The following is a 21,976-nucleotide window of genomic DNA, read 5'->3' on the forward strand; positions in this document are numbered from 1 at the left end:
TTTGAACTAGTTGAGGCTACATCAGGGGTTGTAATCTTCTCTGTTGAAGAGCTAGGATTAACTAATGCTTAGCTTGATAATTTCATCTCTTTAGTTATATGTAATGACTTCAAATAGATCGTAGTAATGGATTAATATGATTGTTCTTTATAATATTGTTTGTGTTTTTTTTCCATTTATTATTGTTATATTTTTTTTTATTTCCAGAAGACTAATATTTTATAAATAGCCAATTAAAATTGGGAAGTCATTAAACAGTGCAGAAGTCCCCCAATTTTTTTCTATCATTTTACAAACAAGAACAAGACTATGAAGATTATTTTCTTTTTTCCAAAAAAGTTTAAAAATCGACATTAATTTGCTCATTAATCAAAACCTAAACCTAAACGTAAACCTAAACGAACCTAAATCAAAAGAGAACGTAAACCTAAACCTAAACCTAAACAAGGATCAAATAATCTTTGTAAGGATACAATATGATGGAGTTACGCTAGGCAGAGAGAGTGACCATCGGTTATTTTCCACTTTCCATCAAAGTGGGTTAGTGGGGAGTTATAATCATAATTAACTTACCCTAATTTATCCAAATATTAATTTAACAAAAAATTATATTTATATTAAATCAAAATACTCACGTGGGCCATATTATACAATCTTTACATGGATTAATCAAGTCTTCTAAGGTAAGACTATATGAGATAAAACCTAAGAAGTGCACTTTCACTATATGGCAGAATTTTAAAAAATAAAATAAAACCAAAACAATCTGTATAAGCGGATGGATAAATTAAAGACAAGCTTCTATAATTAATTGTAGTCATGGAGGAGTATAATGGTGCATAGAGGAGTGAAATATACTACTGGAGATGTAATGGTTGCATGAAGGAGTGTAAGGGGCTACTAGGAAGTGCAATGGATGCATGGAGGAGTGGAAAGGGGCTGCTATTGGGAAGTGTAATGGTTGCCTAGGGTCTCTACAAAGAGACTTTAATTCCTACCGAGAAGTGAAAAGAGATTATAATCCTCCCTATATATTTTTCTGAAAATATGGTAAACCTACATAAGATAATCAAACTAGAAATACTACTAAGCATAAAGATGGATAAGACCCCGACAAAGAAACCTGTTGAACAACCGCTGCATGGCTCACCTGTGAGTCATAACATCTTGTACCAAGATCTGAAGCGTGATTACACCAAGCTGAAGCGTGAGGTTACAGAGTTGATTGAGAGGGTGGTTCGTGATAGTAGCATTGATTACCTCAAGAGTGTCATGTTGGAAGAGCATCGGCTTATTTCGCTCTATACTATGCTTGACGATATGCCCACACCATCCGTCCAGAATGGAGCTAAGGGCAATTCTATCATTGTTATCACTAGTGATACCGAGTCCGCATCCAAGACCTCAAAGTCTCTTTCAGTGAACCAGAATATTGAGTAGTCCATGCATTATGAAGATTTATTTCATTTCTTTTTGATTATGTGTTTGTTCGTCTATGAAGTTTTCTACCCCCTATGTTGATGTTTTTATTTTTCAAGTTATGTATTGGTGATGTTATCACTCAATCTCGTATTAATGAAGGAAATTATTATTATGTTTTGAATCTTTTTTATATTTCATATTTTTTTATGAACTTTTTCCAGATTACCTGGAGTCTTGTATTAGCAAGAATAGAGTTTGATGATACAACAAAAGGGTATAGAAAACCCTTCTAAAAACAGCGAGCCATAATGATCGTTTGATTAAAGTTAACAAAACAGTCCTATTGTCTTCAATATTCCAACTGTTCGTTTGATGCCTAATGAAATGAAAGTACTAATAATAACATTTGTAAAGATTAATTAAGTACTCTAAAATTGGTCAATTTATTTTCCAAATTATATAGCACATTCAACTTATGACAACAACACTGGACAAATAGGAAAATGTATTGTCAATAATTATGAAGATAGTTTAGTACTTCAAGATGCAAAATATAGCACATACTGAACTTATGGAGATAGTTGATGAGTACTTGAAGATAGTTGAGTGCTTATGAATCAATGTAGTAGGGATTAAAACAAGTTCAAAATGATAACACTTTGGCACTTACAAGGTTCCAGCAATATAGACAAATTAAAACATTCAGTTCATTTCAAAATATTTAAAAAAAAAAATTATATTCTTATTTCATTCCAACATGGAGTACAAAAGACAAAGGCTTTGGCATCTATTCTACAGAGATTGAATGCGGCAACCAGTAACACATCAAACTAAACAATCAAACTGATAATAACCAAAATAAACAATAATCAAACTGAACAATTTTTTGAAATTTTCATCCCTACAAACATTCCAGCTAACAACACAGATGACATAGCACTTTCATCAACACACGAATTTGAAGATTGTTCTTCACTGTAAACATTTTCTTTTTGTAATTCATTGAATGCTGCTACTGCTTCATCATAAGATTTGTAAGACTTGAAAATGCTTCCTTAGAAACCTATAACCAAGGGAGCACACTCACACCAAGAGTTGTATAATCCTGGCTTTTTACCACGAAATACCACATACACCTTAGATGCCGATATATTATCAGTTTGAGATCCATTTCTAAACTCATTAAAAGCTGCTATGGCTTCATCATACGTTTTGAAGGCCTTGAAGATGCTGCCCTTGACACCAATAACCATAGGAGCACACCGATGCCAAGAATTGTACAATCCAGGCCTCTTACCACGAAACACTACATAAACTTTCGAAGCATTATTCCTCTTCCTGTGGTCCATTCCTTAATCTAACCCTAAGAAAGATAAGAGATGAAGAAGGAGAAAACAAAGATAGAAAAATGGGGGCTGGAAAAGCTTTTTAGGTTCGGCCAAATATATTAAGTGTTTAGGGTTAGAAAGTGACCACTTTAACCATAAATATCAGTAGTTTAATTTTTATACGTATCTTTTCTAATTGTTAAATGTATTTCCTCTAATATATTATCTGTATATTTTAGTGTATTTCGATTAATTGGTATAGTATATGTAAATTTTAGTGTATTTCGTTTAATTAGTATAGTATATGTATATGTGCTTTATAGAAATTGATGAAGCATGCATCTTGGGAAGGTAAGACAATTAAATTAGTGAGAGAGAATTGTTGAAAAAAATTAATTTAAAACGAAAAATCTGCCAAAGGGTATATATGGAAAACGAAAATGCACAAATATCTATTATGCCCTCAAAAGCCGTGCGAAGTTACCATTATACCCCCATTCTGGACATTTGGGCCATTCTTCGTTTGGCCAAATATATTTTCCGTTACTTAAAATACTTACGTCGTTTCATAGATTATAATTTTGAGTTGTTATTTCCATTTAATGTGAATAGTTGATATCATCGTGTTGATATAAAATTTGTACTGGTATTAGTTAATATTTATAACTAAATATGAGATAAGTATATTCTCATTTTTTATTCCCGAATTATAACTATAATCTCGATAACCAAACAACCTCTAAACAAGTTTCGTCTTAATAAGAATGATTAAATTTAAGGTGTGAAACTTCAGTTTTTAATGAAAAGACACGTGAAACTTTCATTATCGCTCGTTTGAAAGGATAATCTTGATAGTTTGTATATATTTGACTTATGTATTATTATTTTTTTGTTTATTAAACTACCTGCCAGGTGAAAAACATTCCTAAAATGAGAGGGAAAGAATAATGATCGAAAAATTCTATTAGTTTTACACGGATAATGTATATAACTTAAATTAACGCTACTAGATACGATTACTAGATATGTAATTATTATTATATTTTTATTTTTCACCCGATATTCGATACACACATTAGGACTTTAATTAATCTGGATTCGCGTCGCGTAGGACTTATTAAAAAAAAAAACTCTTCCTATCAAGATTTTTTTATATAAAATTTGTACTGGTATTAGCTAATATTTATAACTAAATATGAGATAAGTATATTCTCATTTTTTATTCCCGAATTATAACTATAATCTCGATAACCAAACAACCTCTAAACAAGTTTCGTCTTAATAAGAATGATTAAATTTAAGGTGTGAAACTTCAGTTTTTAATGAAAAGACACGTGAAACTTTCATTATCGCTCATTTGAAAGGATAATCTTGATAGTTTGTATATATTTGACTTATGTATTATTATTTTTTTGTTTATTAAACTACCTGCCAGGTGAAAAACATTCCTAAAATGAGAGGGAAAGAATAATGATCGAAAAATTCTATTAATTTTACACGGATAATGTATATAACTTAAATTAACGCTACTAGATACGATTACTAGATATGTAATTATTATTATATTTTTATTTTTCACCAGATATCCGATACACACATTAGGACTTTAATTAATCTGGATTTGCGTCACGTAGGATTTATTAAAAAAAAAAACTCTTCCTATCAAAAATTTTTTCATCTCGAATTCGAGAAATCTTGTTAATGATAGATTAATTTAATCAATCTCATCATATTACATATATCTTGTTAATAGATAATTAGTTACTAATGATAATCTTAATTGATTTTAGACTATGCAAAAATAAATTAAAAAAAAATGCTCCAGAGTATCAGGAGAGTATTTGCAAACTACCAAACAAAACAACCCTCCAATTTGCACCAAAAAAAAAAAAAAAAAAATACTCTGCAAATCTTCTCTTTCTCTCTCTACTAATGATAATCTTAATTGATTTTAGACTATGCAAAAATAAATTAAAAAAAAAATATGCTCCAGAGTATCAGGAGAGTATTTGCAAACTACCAAAAAACAACCCTCCAATTTGCACCAAAAAAAAAAAAAAAAAAAACCCTCCAATAAATACTCTTCAAATCTTCTCTTTCTCTCTCTACGAAGCTTCCTCGAAGCTTACTATGGATTCCTACTCTTCCCTCCATTTAACCTCCGCTTCTTCCTCTTTCTTTCCTCGCACCAACTCTCTTTTCTCTCTGCAAATTCTTAACTATGAAGCTCATCAAAAACTTGCCGAAAAAGTTCTTCAAGACCAAAAAAAACCGCTCCATTTCCCGATCCGATGATCCGTCTTTCAGCTCCGGTACAACATCGTCGGAAAATTCCCTTCACAAGCCGTACAACGGTCTCTCTACTCCTACGAGCGTTTTGCCGACGACGTTATCCAACGAGATCTCCGCCGATGATTGGTCGTCGGAGGAGATTTCTAACTCCGGCGTCTACTCCGAACTAGTCCAAGCATTTTCACTCATCGACGGCGACGGCGATGGTAAAATAAGGAAGGAACAGCTCGAGGCGATTTTGAGCCGAGTTGGTGGTAAATCGCCGCCGAGTGAGGAGGAGCTGATATCGTTGTTGAATGAAGTGGATAAGAACGGTGATGGATGTATAACTTTAGAGGATTTTGGGATTATTAGCTCGGCGTTTGAGCTTCCGGAGGCGACGACGGCGGAAGACGGTGGAGACGAGATGAGAGATGCGTTTGATTTTTTTGATGCTGATCACGACGGCAAAATAACCGCCGAGGAATTGTTCAACGTGTTTAGAATGATCGGAGATGCGCGGTGCACGTTAGAGGATAGTAGGCGCATGATAAGAAGCGTGGATAAAAATGGAGATGGGTTCGTCTGCTTTGAGGACTTTTGCCTTATGATGGAACAGCAGAGATGAAGAAAAAAAGTCTTTTTTTTTGTTTTTTTTTTTTTGGAAAAATGGGTTTGTGTTTAATCAAGGGTTGGGATCAATTAGCACTCTTGATTGGGTTAATCTAACGGCTAGGATTGATCTATATTTGGAAGTTTTATCGAGCTGTCTATATTATTATATATAAAATGAGAACAAATTCCATCCTTTTTAACCCATCATATATTAAGCATTGGATGCTTTATATCTCTTTAGATTCTATAATTACTAGCATAGTATTGTTCCTTTTTGGGATCTTTTCTTATTTCGATATAATTTATAAATATATTTGTGTGCCCGGAAAATATTTAAATTATATTATTTTTAATATAATACTTTGTTTGATACAAAGTAACAAAAAATTAGTTTACATAAATTAAAATATATATGGAGTGTTAATAGATATATATGTCTCTTGTAATCCTGATCCTTTGAATTTATATACACCGAGATCGTGCAAAAAGGTTTTTACACAATCAAGTTAAAGAAACCTGCAACAATAAATAATTATGCTTAGTAAGTGTAATTTGTCAATTTAGAAAATAATGCAAATAATATATTATAACAATATACATATAGCTTAGATATGAGTTAAGCTTAACAAAAGAAGTGATGATTTATATAATAGATATTAACTTGTTCGGGATGAGGCACAATAATAATTGTACTATTGATGGCTTAAAAGTTCTTTATATTTAAGTTCGAATATTTACCGTGATTTATTTTATAATTTGGATGTAGAAATTCTTAGTTGGATTTATATAATCTTCGATATAAAGAATACCAACATTCTTTTAATATCATAATTGTAACAGCCCAGCCTGCTAGTCATATTGTCCGCTCTGAGCCTAGGCTTCACGGTTTAAAACGCGTCATTAGGATTTAAGGCTTGTTAACTTATATACCTAACATCCATTTTGTGTTTTTTTGGAACCTCAGGAAAACCCGCAGCCGCTACAGCCTCTGCCACAGCCTCTGCCCTTCGGGTGAGCACTCTGTGCGCACTGGGTAAACCCCCCACTGTGTAATAGCCTGCAAACCACACAGGGGATGTAAATCGCACTAGGCAAGCCCCGTGCGACAGGCTCAGACCCAGAAGACATTGAGGGGGGATCGAACCCGTATCTCCCGTGTTGAAAACTCCCTCCAAACCCACTGAACTTGCCAATGTGAAATTCTATCTAAAGTCCGGAGCGTTACAATAATTCTAATATTCTTTTATACTGAATTCAACATGAGATACTAATACAGTATTAGCAATATTTGGATATCAGTAAAAAAAATATTAGCACGTACTTAACAATTCTAAGATTATTAATCTTAATATTACAATATGACCCTGACATAACTTTAACTACGAGCCAAACGAATATATAATTTAAATTCTAAGTCTTAAAGGATAGATCATTAGATTTGTAAATTTCCTTTTCAAAGTAAGATGAGTGGTTAAATCTGTCGGGGAAACGATAAGATCAAAGAAAATTGTCATATCACTTCCTTATCTTTTAGACTTTTACCATCCACGTAAAAGGGAGTAGTAACTATATACTAATTCAATTATCTCAAAGAATGTTTGGGAATTTTACGTATCGTTCAATCACGAGACATTGCATATTTTTAATATTGGTGTATGTAGAATTTTGCGCAAATGATTTCAGCATATTTGATATTTAGCTTGTATTATTTTGCTAAATAATGGCGTGTATAGTCTAACCACAAATTTATTGGGTCTGTTCGACCAAAGCAGATAATACGTGCTATAGCCTTGAGCTGCTACAGAAACATATCGTCTGCTTTGATCCAACAGATCTCACGTATCATGCCAAAATGATACGTGCCATGTGAACTTATATTATGTCTTATAGCGTTTCAATTTTCTTTCGTCTCTAGTCTTTACGATGTAGGATTCACCGACAATATTATATGTGCCGCTTCTTTCAAAATTTGCCAATCTAGAAATATGTCCGATCCGTTCAACACGCCCTTTTGTCAAGGATGCCATATTGCAAGGGCGGATGTAGTGTATTGACGACGTGTTCAATTGAACCCATAACTTTTAACGTAGAGTACAAATTTATACATAAAAAATTATTAAAATTGTAAAAAAAGTAGATATGAACCTATAACTTTAGAATATAACGAGTGCAATACTAAAATCTTAAAAGTTAAACCCATAAAATTTAACTTCTGAATCCGCCTATGGTCATATAGGATCTCAAATTTAGGCATAAGTTGATGTTTGTGTATAACAAGAGTCCTATTTCTTGACAAAAAGAACTTGAAGCCACATGGTCAAATGGACTAACTAGGAATTTATATGCTCCTAGATTGATCCGTGTCACATGCTGGCATGTTCTGTAATTAGCAAAAAAAACTTAATAAATGGCCAAATAAATATCTAGGAACAACTGCAATGATCTTGGAGATTTCATTGAGCATCGTAAATAAACAATATAATAATGATAATTTGACCCAACCTCAAGAAACGAGAAGGTTTTTTTTCCACAAATCGAGATTCAAATAGCTTTAAAGTTTTATTTAAGTTGTATGCGCTGTAACAATAACAATAAATTTAGCATAATTTGACGAGTGAGGTCTGATAATGGTAGTGTGTACACAAATCGGGTAGAGCCTCGGCTCAAAGAATATATGCACTGACAACATAATAAATATTTTACAACATCAATGTAAATTATGTTATATGTATATGTTACTATTTACTACTTTATTTATTTTAGGTTACCGATCAATACTATTAAATATAGTTATCTTTTATCGTTAAAGTAACCTGAAGTTATACTCAATTTCCAATTATTTCCCATAAGGATTATACGTACCCTAATCAATTTGTTTATAGGTTCACATCTTCATTACGTTACTTCTAATTGTACAGCTGAAAATATTTTATTAGCATGACTGAACATGCTGCCACCATACGTAACTGTGGTAATATAATAACATGATTTTATATTTTCTTAATGCTGATAATTAAGAGGTCGTACGAATGAATGAGAGAATGTCTAAGAATAAGTTGTATTTGAATTAAATAATAAGCTATATTACGGAAGGCTTTCTTTATGATTGATTAAAGAACTTTTTTGGTTTCTCACTCGGTATTCGATACCGCATAGAGCCAGACTAATTTGACTTCATGCTGCATAAGGCCAATAAAAGAGAAAAACCCTTCCTACCAAGATTTTATTATTTCCAGAGTTCGAACCCGAGATATATGGTAGAAACATAAAAAAGAACTTCTCTGAATTGTTTTTATTTTTAGTTACCTAAAGCACAACAAAGAAGAATTCAACGATTGTGAATTTAAGAAAATTGTTAAACAAAAATTAAAATAAGGGAAGTTTCTAACATTTGTGATATGAGACAAGTTATACGTAAACGTTATTCAATTGTGGCAACCATTTCGAAAATAAATAATTAAACACATAAATATATAAATATAGTCATAAAAAGGATATTATTGGGAGCCTTGTTTGGACTAACAGATCAGAAAATCCAAGACTATTTTCCAAGAAACGGAGTGTTTTTTCCAACTGCTACTACCTTACTTCTAGGTAAATTCATAGATGATTACTCAAATTTTATTTTTTTGCCTTAAATTCGTTTAAACATTTTTTAATAAAAAAAAGTCATTCAACTTCGCCTAGATCTCGAAAAGATAGTAAACATTTTTTTTATAGCAGCTTTACCTATATATGATGGAAATTGTCTCTTTTGTTTTCTTTCTTTGACGTTCTGGATATTTAAGTAAAGTCGAGTAATTCTTTGGTTATAATTAATTATTTGCGACTCTTATGATATTTCGGTCAATATAAGTAACTTTTTAGTATAAAAATAATTAATAACTTTATTACAATAAAATAAATTTTTTGATGTTTCTTGTTTTTGGATCAGTCTTTAGCTTCCATGAAACTTCGTAGGGAGTTAGTAAAAAGACAAAAAATACAGCCGAGACTTTTCTTCACCAATTGGCTTGGAATTAAAAGATAAAAGATGTGACAGCTAATAGTGTGTATTTTGGACTTTAGGGGAATCAATATTTCCATGGAATAACTGCTTTCTGTTTTAGGTGCAAAAATGTAATACATGTTTCTTTGTATTGATAAGATCTAAGTCGCGATCGAGGGGTCTGGCATGATGGATAGGATTCTTCTATCCTTGTTGTTACAAGACCTAAGGTTTGAGTCCTTAGCTCGACGAAAGCTTTTGAACAACGGTAAGTTGTCCCATATAATCCATAGGTTACGGGTTCGAGTTAAAGATGTTTGTGTCACGCCTTTTTGAGGTGCGACTCTTTTTCGTACCCCGCGTGAGCGCGAGATACTTTGTTACGGTCTGCCCTTTTTTACTCAGTGGATTTTATCCGGCGCTAATCCAAGTTAATCTAGCAAATGAGTTCAAATACTAAATGCCAAAAAGAAAAGAGGGGCCTTTTTGAATTGGTTTTTTCTATGGTACAGTCGAAGTAGTTGGCAAAGTTATCAACTAAAAGTACTCCTAGTTTAAAGTCTTTGGCCAACATGATAACAAAATGACAACAGATGTGAACTAAAACCAAACCTATCAATTTTCATATGTATGTTGTTTATTTTTTTTATTAGTGGGGTCCGAGTCATCTTGTGCGCACTTCGACTTATTCTATGAAATACTTGTTGTCTTCCTCCCGCAATAATTAGAAAGTCGACTCAAACTTGCCAACTTGGTAAAAAGATATATAAGGTGCAATTTAAAGAACCAAAAAGGACTTATTATTGACAAAAATGGTCACTTATGTTTGAGGGTAGGTTTAAAATAGTACCTTAAGTATCTACAGAGCAGTTTTAGTCTTTTATGTTTGTTAAAAGTTAACATTTTTAGTCTCCGTCAAATATTTAATGAACTTTGTTTGTTAGATTTGACGGGAACTTGTCAAAAGAAAGAAAATTAGCGATAACTTACATTTAGAGGTAAATTTTTTTTGTAGTTTTTACTATTTTTTAAAATCTATTTCTAGAGTTCAGTGCAACTATTGTGTAAATATTGCTATTTTTTGGTACTTTTTGGTGTCTAGTGCAGTTCCTGTTTTAAATATTTGACGTAGACCAAAAATATCAATTTTTGACAAACTTAAAGGACCAAAATAGCCCATTTCATACTTATAGGGGACTACTTTGAACCTACTAGATCATTTTTGTCATTTTCCCTTTCAAGTCAAAATGTTTGCTATAAAAGATGGTTTCTTCGGCGTAAAAATTGCACGGGGCGCTCTATTTGGTCGCCCCCATTTAACCTATACTCATTTTTTTAAAAACTTTTAACTTGTACCCACTTTTTAAACAATTTCAGCTCCCTTTCTCCTCCTCCTTCTCCTCCTCAAAGTTTTATCTTTTCTTTTTCCAGAAGTAAGGTTCATCCCTTTCTGCTTCTTCTTATTTCTCCAGTGAGTTCTATAAATTTTCACGCCAACTTATACATCTGAATAAACTTGCAATTTGCGAATGAAAAACTTCTTAGTGGGCCTACTCGATGCAATATCTGGTATTGCAATCGCGATAATAAACTTGTAAAAATATACTGTTGGCAATGGTTAGGTTTCTCACAGTATTTCGCATTACTAACTAATACTCCGTAGCTGGTTGGATCGCTATGGATTAATCTGCAGCTCTTCAATTTCAATTTAAGGACTAAAAAACTTCAAGCAGAAGAGTTGGTTCAATATTTTAATTTTAAAGTGGAAGTGCTTGTTCAGCTTTATGTATTCTTTCAGTTTGGTCAAGATGGTGTGGCAAATGAAATTATAAACAAACAAGAGCTGAAGTTTCCTAGTTACGAAGACAAAAACTTCAGTTCTAGAGCTGAAGTTTCCCAGTTACAAAGACAAAAACTTCAGCTCTAGAGCTGAAGTTCCCCAGCTTTAGCGCTGAACTTCAGGCCCGGCTAGTAGAATGCTGAAGTTTTGCGTGATTGCCTTTGCTACTTCAGCCCCGTATGCTAAAGTTATGCGAAAAAGCGGGTACGCTTGCAATTTTTTTGCAAAGCGGGCACAAGTTAAAACGTGGCACAAAAAACGGGTATAGATGCAAATGCCCCTTCTTCGGCATTCGGGATTGTTGGATTCTATGAAAAAGAAGTACAATGAGGGTGTGTTTGGTATAATGGAAAATGTTTCCCGTGGAAAATATTTTCTAAGAAAATGTTTTCTTGGAAAACAAGTAGTAATCTTATTCATTTTCCGGTGTTTGGTACGCAAATTAAGGAAAATGACTTCTCAAGAGTATTCATCAATAATTTGGATATAATAAACATGAAGTCATAAACTTCCAAACCAACAACCTTTCGAACCCACATTTTTCATAAACTTTCGAAACCGCAGAATTTCTAACCCGTAAACTTCCAAACACATAAACCTCAGAACTCATAACCTTGGAACTTGCAAAATTTTGAACCTTTAAACAGATAAATAAAAAAACTAAAACTAAAAATATATTAAAAAATATTTTTTTTTGGGGGGGAGGGGGGGGGGTCAGAAAACAAAAATACAAAATTTGAAATTACAAAAAAAAAGTATTGGGGTGGGTGGTGCAGAAAAATGAAAAAACAGAAATTTGAAATTGCAACAAAAAAAAAGGTAAAAAAAATAATATTTTTTTGCGGGCGGGGGTGGGGCGAGGGTGTGGGATGTGAGGTGGAGGGTTAGTAGGGTGGGTGGTAACGGAAAAACGAAAATTTGAAAAGAAAAAAAAACCTTTTTGGTAGAGAGGGGGTGGGGTGGGTTGGTGAGGGTAGGGAAGGTTGAGAAGGAGTTTTGGAAAATATTTTCTCTTCTCTTGATAAGGAAATATTTTCCTCCAATTGGAGAAAAATGAGTTCATAAGAAAAATATTTTCCAAAACATCTAAGTAAACCAAACATGGGAAAATTGGGAAATATTTTTTTGAAAAATATTTTCCGAAAAATATTTTCCTTCGTACCAAACACACCCTGAGTTTCTTTTTCTTAGTCTTCTTTTTAATGTCAAATACTCTTTGATTAGATCAACCACGATGCTGTTGACTGGCCTTATGAATGCTCTTGGTAGGAACATATATGCACAAATTCCTCCGTCCCATTTTATGCGAGGAAGACGGAGTACGAGCACCTAATTTTTTATGTGAATTCGAGCATAGGTTCATCAAGTCTATAATTAAATAATAACATGTATTTTTGTAGTAGTAGTTTGGGGTTCAAGTTCAGGGGCGGATGCACGTTTACCGAAGCAGTGTCACGCGACACCGCTTCGTTGAAACATTTTACTAAATATATATATATTAATACTGCACACAAACGGATAAGTAGGAAAAAATGACACCACTTACATATATTGTGTGTTGGTGTGTTGGTTATGTGCTGTATTTTGCTCTAGGAGGTCAAAGGTTCACTTAAGACTCCACAAAACCAATAGACTAAGGCTATTTCTTATCTAGAAGTATGATAATCAAAGTTATATCCCAGTTCTTCTATAAATTTTGAAGTATAACTCAAGATATACTTGAGAACAATAATTTGCTTGCTGGTAAAAAGTTTCACCTACATTTTTTCTATAACTCTAGTCCAGCTTGCGAGCACCTCGATTAATTCCACGGGATACTTGTTAGCTCACACCAGCAACAGGTACCAGGAAACTCTATCCACCAAATTTCTAAGTAGGCCACATCCTTAGATGACAAAAAACACCTACATTCACAAGGCACACACTAGAAACATACACAGACATCCACTCCATAAGAATAGGTGACTAAAACATACTTCAATATGAAGTGAATAAACATAGGCGAAGTAAGAGGAATAGAAAGAGTATAAGACTAACTCTTTTTCTTCTATCATACAGCATAAGATCAACTCAAGATCTAGAAGCAAGGCAGAGAAGGTCGCTACCGACGCTGACTTGCCAACTAAATGCAACTCGAATTGCAGTCGAGATGATCAGGTATACCACGCCATGTATCATTCCCTCTTTCCACAGATGAGAGATAAAAAACATAAAAGATACAACAACCGTGCCGTACATGGGATATCCACAAAGGACAGTAAGGATGATCATGATCAATCTACTCGTTCAGCCTGCATTTACAAGTTAAATGTGATACTTGTAGAACTCAAAAGATTCACAACTTAAGAACCCAAGAACTAATTTCTTCCTTGAAGAAAATTGCCATAAATCGCTCTAAATACAACAACAACAAACCCAGTGAGTTCCTGCAAGTGGGGTCAGGGGAGGGTACTGTGTACGAAGGCCTAAACCCTACCCTGGGAGGATAGAGAGGCAGTTTCCGATAGACCTTCGGCTAAAGACAAGATGAGAAGCAGTGGCAACGAATGAGCCATAAATCGCTCTAAATAAACTATTGATTTTCTAAAGACCATTGTATTACTAAGACATGCCTCTGGGTCCATCAAGGTAAACTCGAAGGACATGAAAGTAATATTACCAACAAGAGGAACCAACCAAACAAAATATTACCAACAAAAGGAGGGTGATTCGAAAGCTAAGTTCCAAATATGTAATACTAGAGGAGGCTTCGCATCCAAAGTTCCAAATATGTCATTTTTTCACAATACTGAACCCATTCTAACTCCACATAAAACATGAAAGAAACGGATACCTACTGAAAAGTAACTTAAAAAGGAGCTTTTTGTTCTTAGATAATTAACAAGTACAAGCACCAGAAGAGCAGATTTAACAAGAAGATTCAAACAAAAAAGAAAAGGAGCTTTTTGTTCTTAGATAATTAACAAGTACAAGCACCAGAGGAGCAGATTTAACATGAAGATTCAAACAAAAAAGAAAAGAGTAAAGACTTGAATCTCAAATTCCGATATATCTATCACATCTTCAGAACCACACCTTCTCATCAACTGAAAGAATTACGGAAATGTTTCCCTATTCATCAACTCGTAATCACTTATGACCAATCATTCTTCTTCTATCACAGAAATAAAGCAGAGCTTAAACAAATAATCGAACTTCATCTAAACAAAAGAAAGGCTCTGAGGCTGTAAATCTGTAAGTACTAGTTCACAGTATCGTGGCAGTTCTTTTAGTAGGAAACATTATGCTCTCCTGTCAAAGCCAACTATTAGAACGTTGTTATTACAAGCCACCACCTTTTCTTCTTTTAGATAGAGCATGTGATTACATTTACAGCCAATATTTAATGTTTCAAAGTTCTGAAAGCAAGAACATATTCAAGTCATTTCCTTCTTTACCAATAAACAGTAAGCCAAGTATGTATTCAACTCTTGTGAAAAAAGAATCCAATGATGTGATTGTTTCCTAAAATCCCAGCACCATGGTTGTACAGGTGCTTCATTGATGACTTCTTTTTATATCTAACACTTCTCCAACTTTAAAACATGATTAACAAGATTATGCAGGTTACGTAGATAACAAACCTACTCGAGGAAATATATGCAGTAAAACACAGTAATCAACCATACCTCTTCGACTTAGTGGGTGTATTCTCATTGTATAAAAACTGTAGTTTACAGCATTCTTGATGCCACTCCGGCAATAATGTCGGATATCAACTAATCCACATGCAATAGAGAAGTATAATCAGTGTCTTGCAAAGTTAGTCTACCTAAGTACAAGTCACTAATATGGTCTGAGCATAAAGGGATGCATCTCTTGCTCAGACTCTGATGTACAGCGCCCATTCCCGGAACCCACTTACTTCTATCCGACGGATCCAAATTAAGAAGATTCTGAAGTAACCTAATCCGGTAGACAATTGTATCTCTTCTGTCGCAAAAATGAGCAGCACATCGGTAAGGGGGCTCATCAGAAGCTAATCTAATCAATGCCATTCCGAGAGAAACATCTACAGGCTTTGGATCAATAAGATCATTATCACCCATCATTTTGACTTCCCTTTCTGTCGGAAAATACACTTCTTCAACCCCATTAACATTTGAAACTTTCAGATCTTTGGTGTAATGTCTGATTGCCTCCCGCTTCGTGGATTCATGCTTCTCCGCTAAAGTCAAGATGCACGAGAATCTCAAATGATAAGATACTATAATCTTCAACTTTTTGAAGTTGTGGCAGCAGCAAAAGAAATCAAGCCACCTTCTCCCTATACCAGCATACCACTTGATAATATCAGTATCTTCAAGAGCCATAAGTAAACTAATCGGCCTAGGACGGCCCATATGATTTGTGAATCCAACCAGTTTGACTGCTTTCCTAACAATTTCTAAGGGCGCCTCAACTTTTATGCATAACTTTGTCAGATCTGCAATCGTCTGATCAGAGTATTTCCTTTCCTCTTCTTCCTCTGCTTTCTTTACTTGTTCCTCTAATACCCTTTTTGTTTTGACAGGATTTACGTACCTGTCAACTTGCTCTTGAAAGTTGTCATAAGAATCCACTAGTTCTCGCGGCAGTTGATCTCTGATTCTTCTCAAAGAGAGGAAGTCACCAGCTGAGAGCATCCGGTGCCATTCCCAACGCTCATCGACAGATTCTAAAAAATCTTGCATTACCTCTTCAGCCCAAGAATCAAAAATTTGGTTGACTTCATTTTCAATTGAGAAATCAGTTTTGAAACCATTACCACGCTTCAACTTCTTAAATACATGGCTGAATATCTTCATTCCCAATTTCTTCCTATTAGTCTCTTTAGCATTTCTCAACTCCATAGCTCTAACTTCTTTCTGTCGGAGGTACTTCTTCCTCGCCCTAATCGCCTTTTGTGACATTGGTGGGTGCAACACAGACGGTGTAACTGCCCGAAGCTCCATTCCCAAAAATTCTATCTTCTCAGACGTAGCACTATGAATAACAGTTCTAACCTTATCAATACCGAATTCCATACCTTTCTCAAGAATCTGAACAAGTCTGCTCTTCAAATCCATAGTCATCATCTTCGTTCCCGACGTGATAACCAATATCTCATCCAAATATCTAACTGCATATATCTTCAACGGCTTATAAAAAGTGTTTCCCGAATATCCCTCATCAAGTTCATTAGCATCAACTCTCGGATTCTCCCTACTCGTTTTAAGCCTTAAATCTTGAATCTCCTTATCAAAACTATTAAAGTAAATGTTAATCAAAATTGAACTCAACCCACATTCTTGAGGAAACCCTCTACCTAAATAACAGCCACCCAATCGAATACTCACTATATCACATTCAAACAACCCTTTTATCAAATAAATCAACGCTTCATCGTCGATTTTCTCTTCCATAACTCTACACAACCTAACAACATGCTTATTTTCAAACTTTGCAGGATTCAAATTAACAGTAAACCACCAACTGGGGTTCTCAACAGAGTTTTTAAGGTAACGAATCGCGGTGTGTCGGCCCATATTAACACGTCCACCATAACAAAAAGTCACAAACCTATCATCATATATAACTTCAAGAACCATTCTAATAGCTTCAATAACTACTTTAAGCTTTAAATTAGGAAGCACAAGTGATTTACCTATGATAAAGCTGCAATCTTTGATGTCAAATTGGTTCGTAGAGAGCTGAAAAGAGAGTTCTTGAAGTGAGCAAAAATGGGTTGAAACAGAATCAAGAGTGAGTTGGGGGGTAGTATTGTAATTGTCATTTGGGGGTTTGAGATTGTGGCAAGCTGTGAAGAGGAAAGAGGGTAAAGAGATGATGTCTTTGAGGAGGCTGTGAAATTTTCCATGGTTATAATTGGAGAATATGAGGTTCTTGATTTCTGATTGTGAAAGGGTTGAAAGATGGAGTTTTGGAAGTGAAAAAGGTTTAATCTTGGAAGCAAAGTGCAGAGTGAAGTTGGGTTTGGTTCTTCTGAAAGTTAAGAGCATTGAAGCTTTGAGCAGAGGTTTTTAGCTTGGTGGAATGGAGGAGACAATGAGTAGAGGTCTGTTAATTCTAAGAATAAGGGTAAAAATCGTCCGTAAGATTAAAGGGGTACAAAATAATATCTTGAATAAGTTTAAGAGATATATGTATGTGCACTTAATCTAGAATCTATCAAACAGTCTATAAAAAAGGTAATGTACTATCTATCAAAAGGTTGTCTATTTCTATGATTCGAATTCGAAACTATGGTTAAGTGTAAATAAATCCTCTCGCTTGGAGCATGAGCTTTCAGAGCATGTTCTTTGTAATTTTCCTATTTTTTTCTATAGGAATAAATAAGGAATTTTTACACATTCCGGTCTTTACTCTTTTTTTTTTTTTTTTGGTTTTCCGCTTTGTGTTTGATACCAGCATTAAAGCCCGACTATATCCGGATTCGCGCCGGGTAGGGTCCCATTTGGGGGTAGGGCTTCCTATAAAAAAAATTTCCATGCTCAGGGCTCGAACCCGAAACCTTTGGTTAAGGGAGGAGCAGCCCCTTACCCTACAGCCATGGGCGAAGCTACATTATCATAAGGGTGGTCAATTGACCACTCTTCGTCGAAAAATTACACTGCGTATATAGGTAAATTATTAGATTTTAGAGGTATATGACATATATTGAACACCCTTTGTCGAAGAATTTTTTTCACTTCTTTTAAGTTTGAACACCATTGGATAAATTTCTAACTTCGCCACTACCTGCACCACATCCTTTGGTGATGTCTTTACTCCTTTTTAAGTAATATAGTTATGAAAATTTCCCTAGTTTAAAATAGATTGATCTCCATATATAGCTTGTTAGCTTATGTGAAAGATTTGAGGAATTAGGATCTATGAACTCTTCATCACTAAAATCCTTGATATGAATCCGGCAAAGCTATTGGCTTTTGTTTAAAGAGTGTATTTGTGTTAAGAAATATATTCAATATATACAAATATTTAATTTAAAACATTATTATTAATATTTGAAGTTATCGTTCCAAAATCTAGAACTCACAAAGTGAAAATCTTGAATCTAACTTCTAAACTGAAAGCATGCAAATATTTTCTCCTTCAGCAAACAGCCGGAAAATTGCATGATCACATTCCATAGCAGGCAGCATCTTAAACAGAAAACTCACGTGCAAAAAAAAAAATGACAACTTATTGAACAGGATATCTCTAAAAGTGTCAACCTTCTCTGCTTCTGAATTCAATACGCCTGCGTCATTAGCTACAGAAATCATCAAAGGTGGAGCAGAATTTAAAGTTAAAGGCTTGGAATTCTATTATTTCTAAGTTGTTGAGTTCTAAATTAATATTTTTTTATATATTTAATGAATTTTTAAAGGCAAATATAGAATTTGGACCAAAGCTACTCACTAATAAAAAATCTGCCTAAAACCGTCCAGAAATACTGACCGAAACCAGTCGAAAAACTGGAAAAATCGACTGATTTCCGATTAATTTTAATTCGTCGAAATTAGATTGGTCGATAATAAATAGTGACCGAAGTCAGTCGCAATTTCCAACCGATTTCGGTCGGTCAATAAAATTTCACAAGCGACCAAACAGAAAAAATCTGTCGAAAAAACCGACCGAAGTCGGTCGGTATTTTTAATTATGCAATTAAAAAATGTACCGTCTAGGAATCGTGCTGAAGTATGTACTGTAACAGGTACTATTCTACCACTAGACCATTGATACATTTTGGTTTAAGACTACCTTTTATTTTATTTGTACTCTAATTGCATTTTCATGCGAAAATAACCGATCGATTTCGATCGGTTTATTAAAAATATAAAATTACCGATCGAAATTGGTTGAATTTTTTAAAATGACCGACTGAAATAACCAACCGATTTTGGTCGGTTTTTTGAATATCAGTTTTACTTTATTTTATATGAAAAACCGACCAAAGTTGGTCGGTTTCTTAAAAAATAAATTTCGTGGGGTCCAAAAGTTTCCCACATTTTTTCGCAAAAAAAAAAGAAGTTGGTCGGTTTCGTAAAAAAAAATTAAATTTAAAATATTTTAAAATACCGACCAACTTCGATCGATTTTTTGACAGACCAAAGTCGGTCGATTTTGGCCGAATTTCTAGTAGTAACTGGGTTTGGCTAAATCCGCTTTCGAAGCTCTAGCTCCACGGCCTGAAAATTATATGTGACAAACTTGTACTATATCATATGACCCTTTAGACTGTTAACTGGTCATGAACTTGAATTGGATATATCATCTGGTATTCGGGGCCTACTGCCCGACTAATCAAGATTGGCATCGCGTACACCCAGCGCGGATTTACCTTAAGGAGCGGTGTCACTTTGACACCGCTTAATCGAAATTTTTTGTTAAATATGTATATATAATTAAAAGACAGAAGCAAAATACAGTTTAAATAACTTCAACTGACACCACTTGAAACAAGCAGCTGTCTGACTAAACTGGTCCGGCGCTTTATTTATCCAGCGTAGGTCGTGGGTAGTTTTTGTGCCTCATTTACACTAAAACTAATTGGTTTGAGTAGAGTCGAACTGCCGACATCATTGAAGCAGAGATAACTTTTAGCCAGTCGATCAGCAGTCACTTTGGTGCATTGCTGTGACAATAAATTATTTGTGCTGTGTTAGTTGTATGTACTATTTTTGCCAATAAAATTGATTAAGAACAACATACGAACTTTTAGTGATTATTAGGTACTTTATACAGAAAAATAATATTTAGTATTTTTCTAATGTGGTTTGAATACTTTTCTAAAAACAAAATTCCTCGAAAAGAATTGTAGTAATATATTTGGGTTGTGTTTATTAATATGATTCGAATTGTGTTCTTTTTTTACATAATGTTGTTAATAATGTTTTGTTTACTTGCACACTTTTAAAAAGTATGACATCGCTTACGAAAAATCTTGTGTACGCCACTGTACAGCTCACTTGTTTTATTTCCAACTCCTTTATTTCAAAGAAGGCTAGGTGAATGGTCTCATCATTCATTGGTTCGTAACTGTATTGTATATCTAGAGATTCTTGTTGCTGGAACTTGAGATTAGGGCTGCACATATATCGGGTAAAACCGATAGCCCGAACAAGAAAAGCTTATTGAGTTATTGGTATTAAATTAAAGATTCGGTAACTGTTTGACTCAAAAGATATTAAAACATTTTTGAACAAATCAATCAATGAAGATGAAGGGGTAAATCCTAGTTAAAGATAATTAACTCTAGATCCGAGATGAGTAGGAGAAATAGAAAAACATAGTCAAATATAAGTGTTGACAGCGATTATGATCAGATTTAACGGCATAAGTAAAGATGCATTAAGTAACAAAAATATGAATAAAGGAAAAGATTCACCTGATCTTCAGTGAGACGGATCTTCTTTCATTTAATAAAGATCAATGGTAGACAAATACAAGAACCTTATGACCCTTTTTTGATCCGATGAAGGTATGGGATCACTGATCCTCTCAATTCTTTGGAGAGGTGTGTTTACATATTTTCTAGAAAGAGGGAGAGGAAGACCGAGAGAGAGCCCCCCTTTTTGGGAAGTCCTCCCTTCCTATTTATAGGGGGGGGGGGGTATCCATAAGAAATCTTACAAAAAGGTACAATTAGAGGGAATATTCAGTAGAATATTCCTTTTGAGGGTTCCAAAGCAGATTAGTTGTTTCATCACGACCTCGGCCTGTCCGACCTTGGCATGTCCGACCTTGGCCTGTCCGACCTCAGCCTTGTTGATGACGGTCCGACCTTGGCCTTGTTGATGACTGTCCGACCTTGGCCTGTCCGACCTTAGCCTTGTTGATGACGGTCCGACCTTGGCCTGTCCGACCACGACCTTATGTCTCCTCGTGCCGAATTTCTCTGATCTAATTTTGACCCATACAGTTAGTCCCTCCGCTTATCGAGGTTGCCTCTTGGTCGAGCTCGGTGAGCGAACTTCATTAATCGTGGTTTGAGAAATTCGGATGGGGAGGTCGACTAGTATGGATTGTAGCTGAGGATGTCGATGCCGAGGGAGAATATCTTGGAGATGGTGGTGAAGAGAGTGGCGATGGGTGACGCCGAGTGAAAAGATACCTGTCTTTTTTTAACATTGATCCAGGTCGTATGTAATCTGCGACTATTTGCGCAGTGACTTTGTATAAAAAAGAGTTTTTCGTTGTTATTCGACGTGTGCTTTTCTATGTTTTTGCTTTTCGCGACTTTGGGGCGAGGTAGATTCCCGCATGGCGAGTCCCGGTCTTTCTTTCCCTTTATATTTTATGACGGCACTTGGCCCTAATGACATTTCGAATTCTCTTTGGCGAAGGCCCATGGCCTTAGGGGGTATTATTTCGATTTTATCGAAATATTGGCCCGTCATCGTTCGATCGAGGTCGAACTCTTCTTTTTAGTGAAGGCATTTGGCCTTAAAGGGAGTTATTTCGAACTTGTCGAAATATTAACCCGTCGTCGTTCGATCGAGGTCGAAC

General features: G+C 34.7%; 3 protein-coding genes across 3 annotated transcripts; 1 reads left to right on the top strand and 2 right to left on the bottom strand.

Moving 5' to 3' along the window:
• Positions 1-2,291: 2,291 nt before the first annotated feature.
• Positions 2,292-2,771, bottom strand: LOC109217187. Its single transcript, XM_019381412.1, has 2 exons — positions 2,512-2,771; positions 2,292-2,397 (listed from the first exon to the last, which is right to left on the bottom strand). The coding sequence occupies exons 1-2, from the start codon at positions 2,769-2,771 to the stop codon at positions 2,292-2,294; spliced, it is 366 nt and encodes a 121-aa protein (XP_019236957.1).
• Positions 2,772-4,873: 2,102 nt separating this feature from the next.
• LOC109217193 (probable calcium-binding protein CML36) lies at positions 4,874-5,845 on the top strand. Its single transcript, XM_019381418.1, has one exon. The coding sequence runs from the start codon at positions 4,972-4,974 to the stop codon at positions 5,647-5,649; it is 678 nt and encodes a 225-aa protein (XP_019236963.1). The 5' UTR covers positions 4,874-4,971; the 3' UTR covers positions 5,650-5,845.
• Positions 5,846-14,312: 8,467 nt separating this feature from the next.
• LOC109217192 lies at positions 14,313-17,661 on the bottom strand. Its single transcript, XM_019381417.1, has one exon. It carries the CDS (start codon positions 17,482-17,484, stop codon positions 15,223-15,225), a length of 2,262 nt encoding a protein of 753 aa, XP_019236962.1. The 5' UTR covers positions 17,485-17,661; the 3' UTR covers positions 14,313-15,222.
• Positions 17,662-21,976: the final 4,315 nt, after the last annotated feature.

This window comes from Nicotiana attenuata, unplaced genomic scaffold, assembly GCF_001879085.1.
Source record: "Nicotiana attenuata strain UT unplaced genomic scaffold, NIATTr2, whole genome shotgun sequence".
In the NCBI taxonomy this organism is placed as follows: domain Eukaryota; kingdom Viridiplantae; phylum Streptophyta; class Magnoliopsida; order Solanales; family Solanaceae; genus Nicotiana; species Nicotiana attenuata.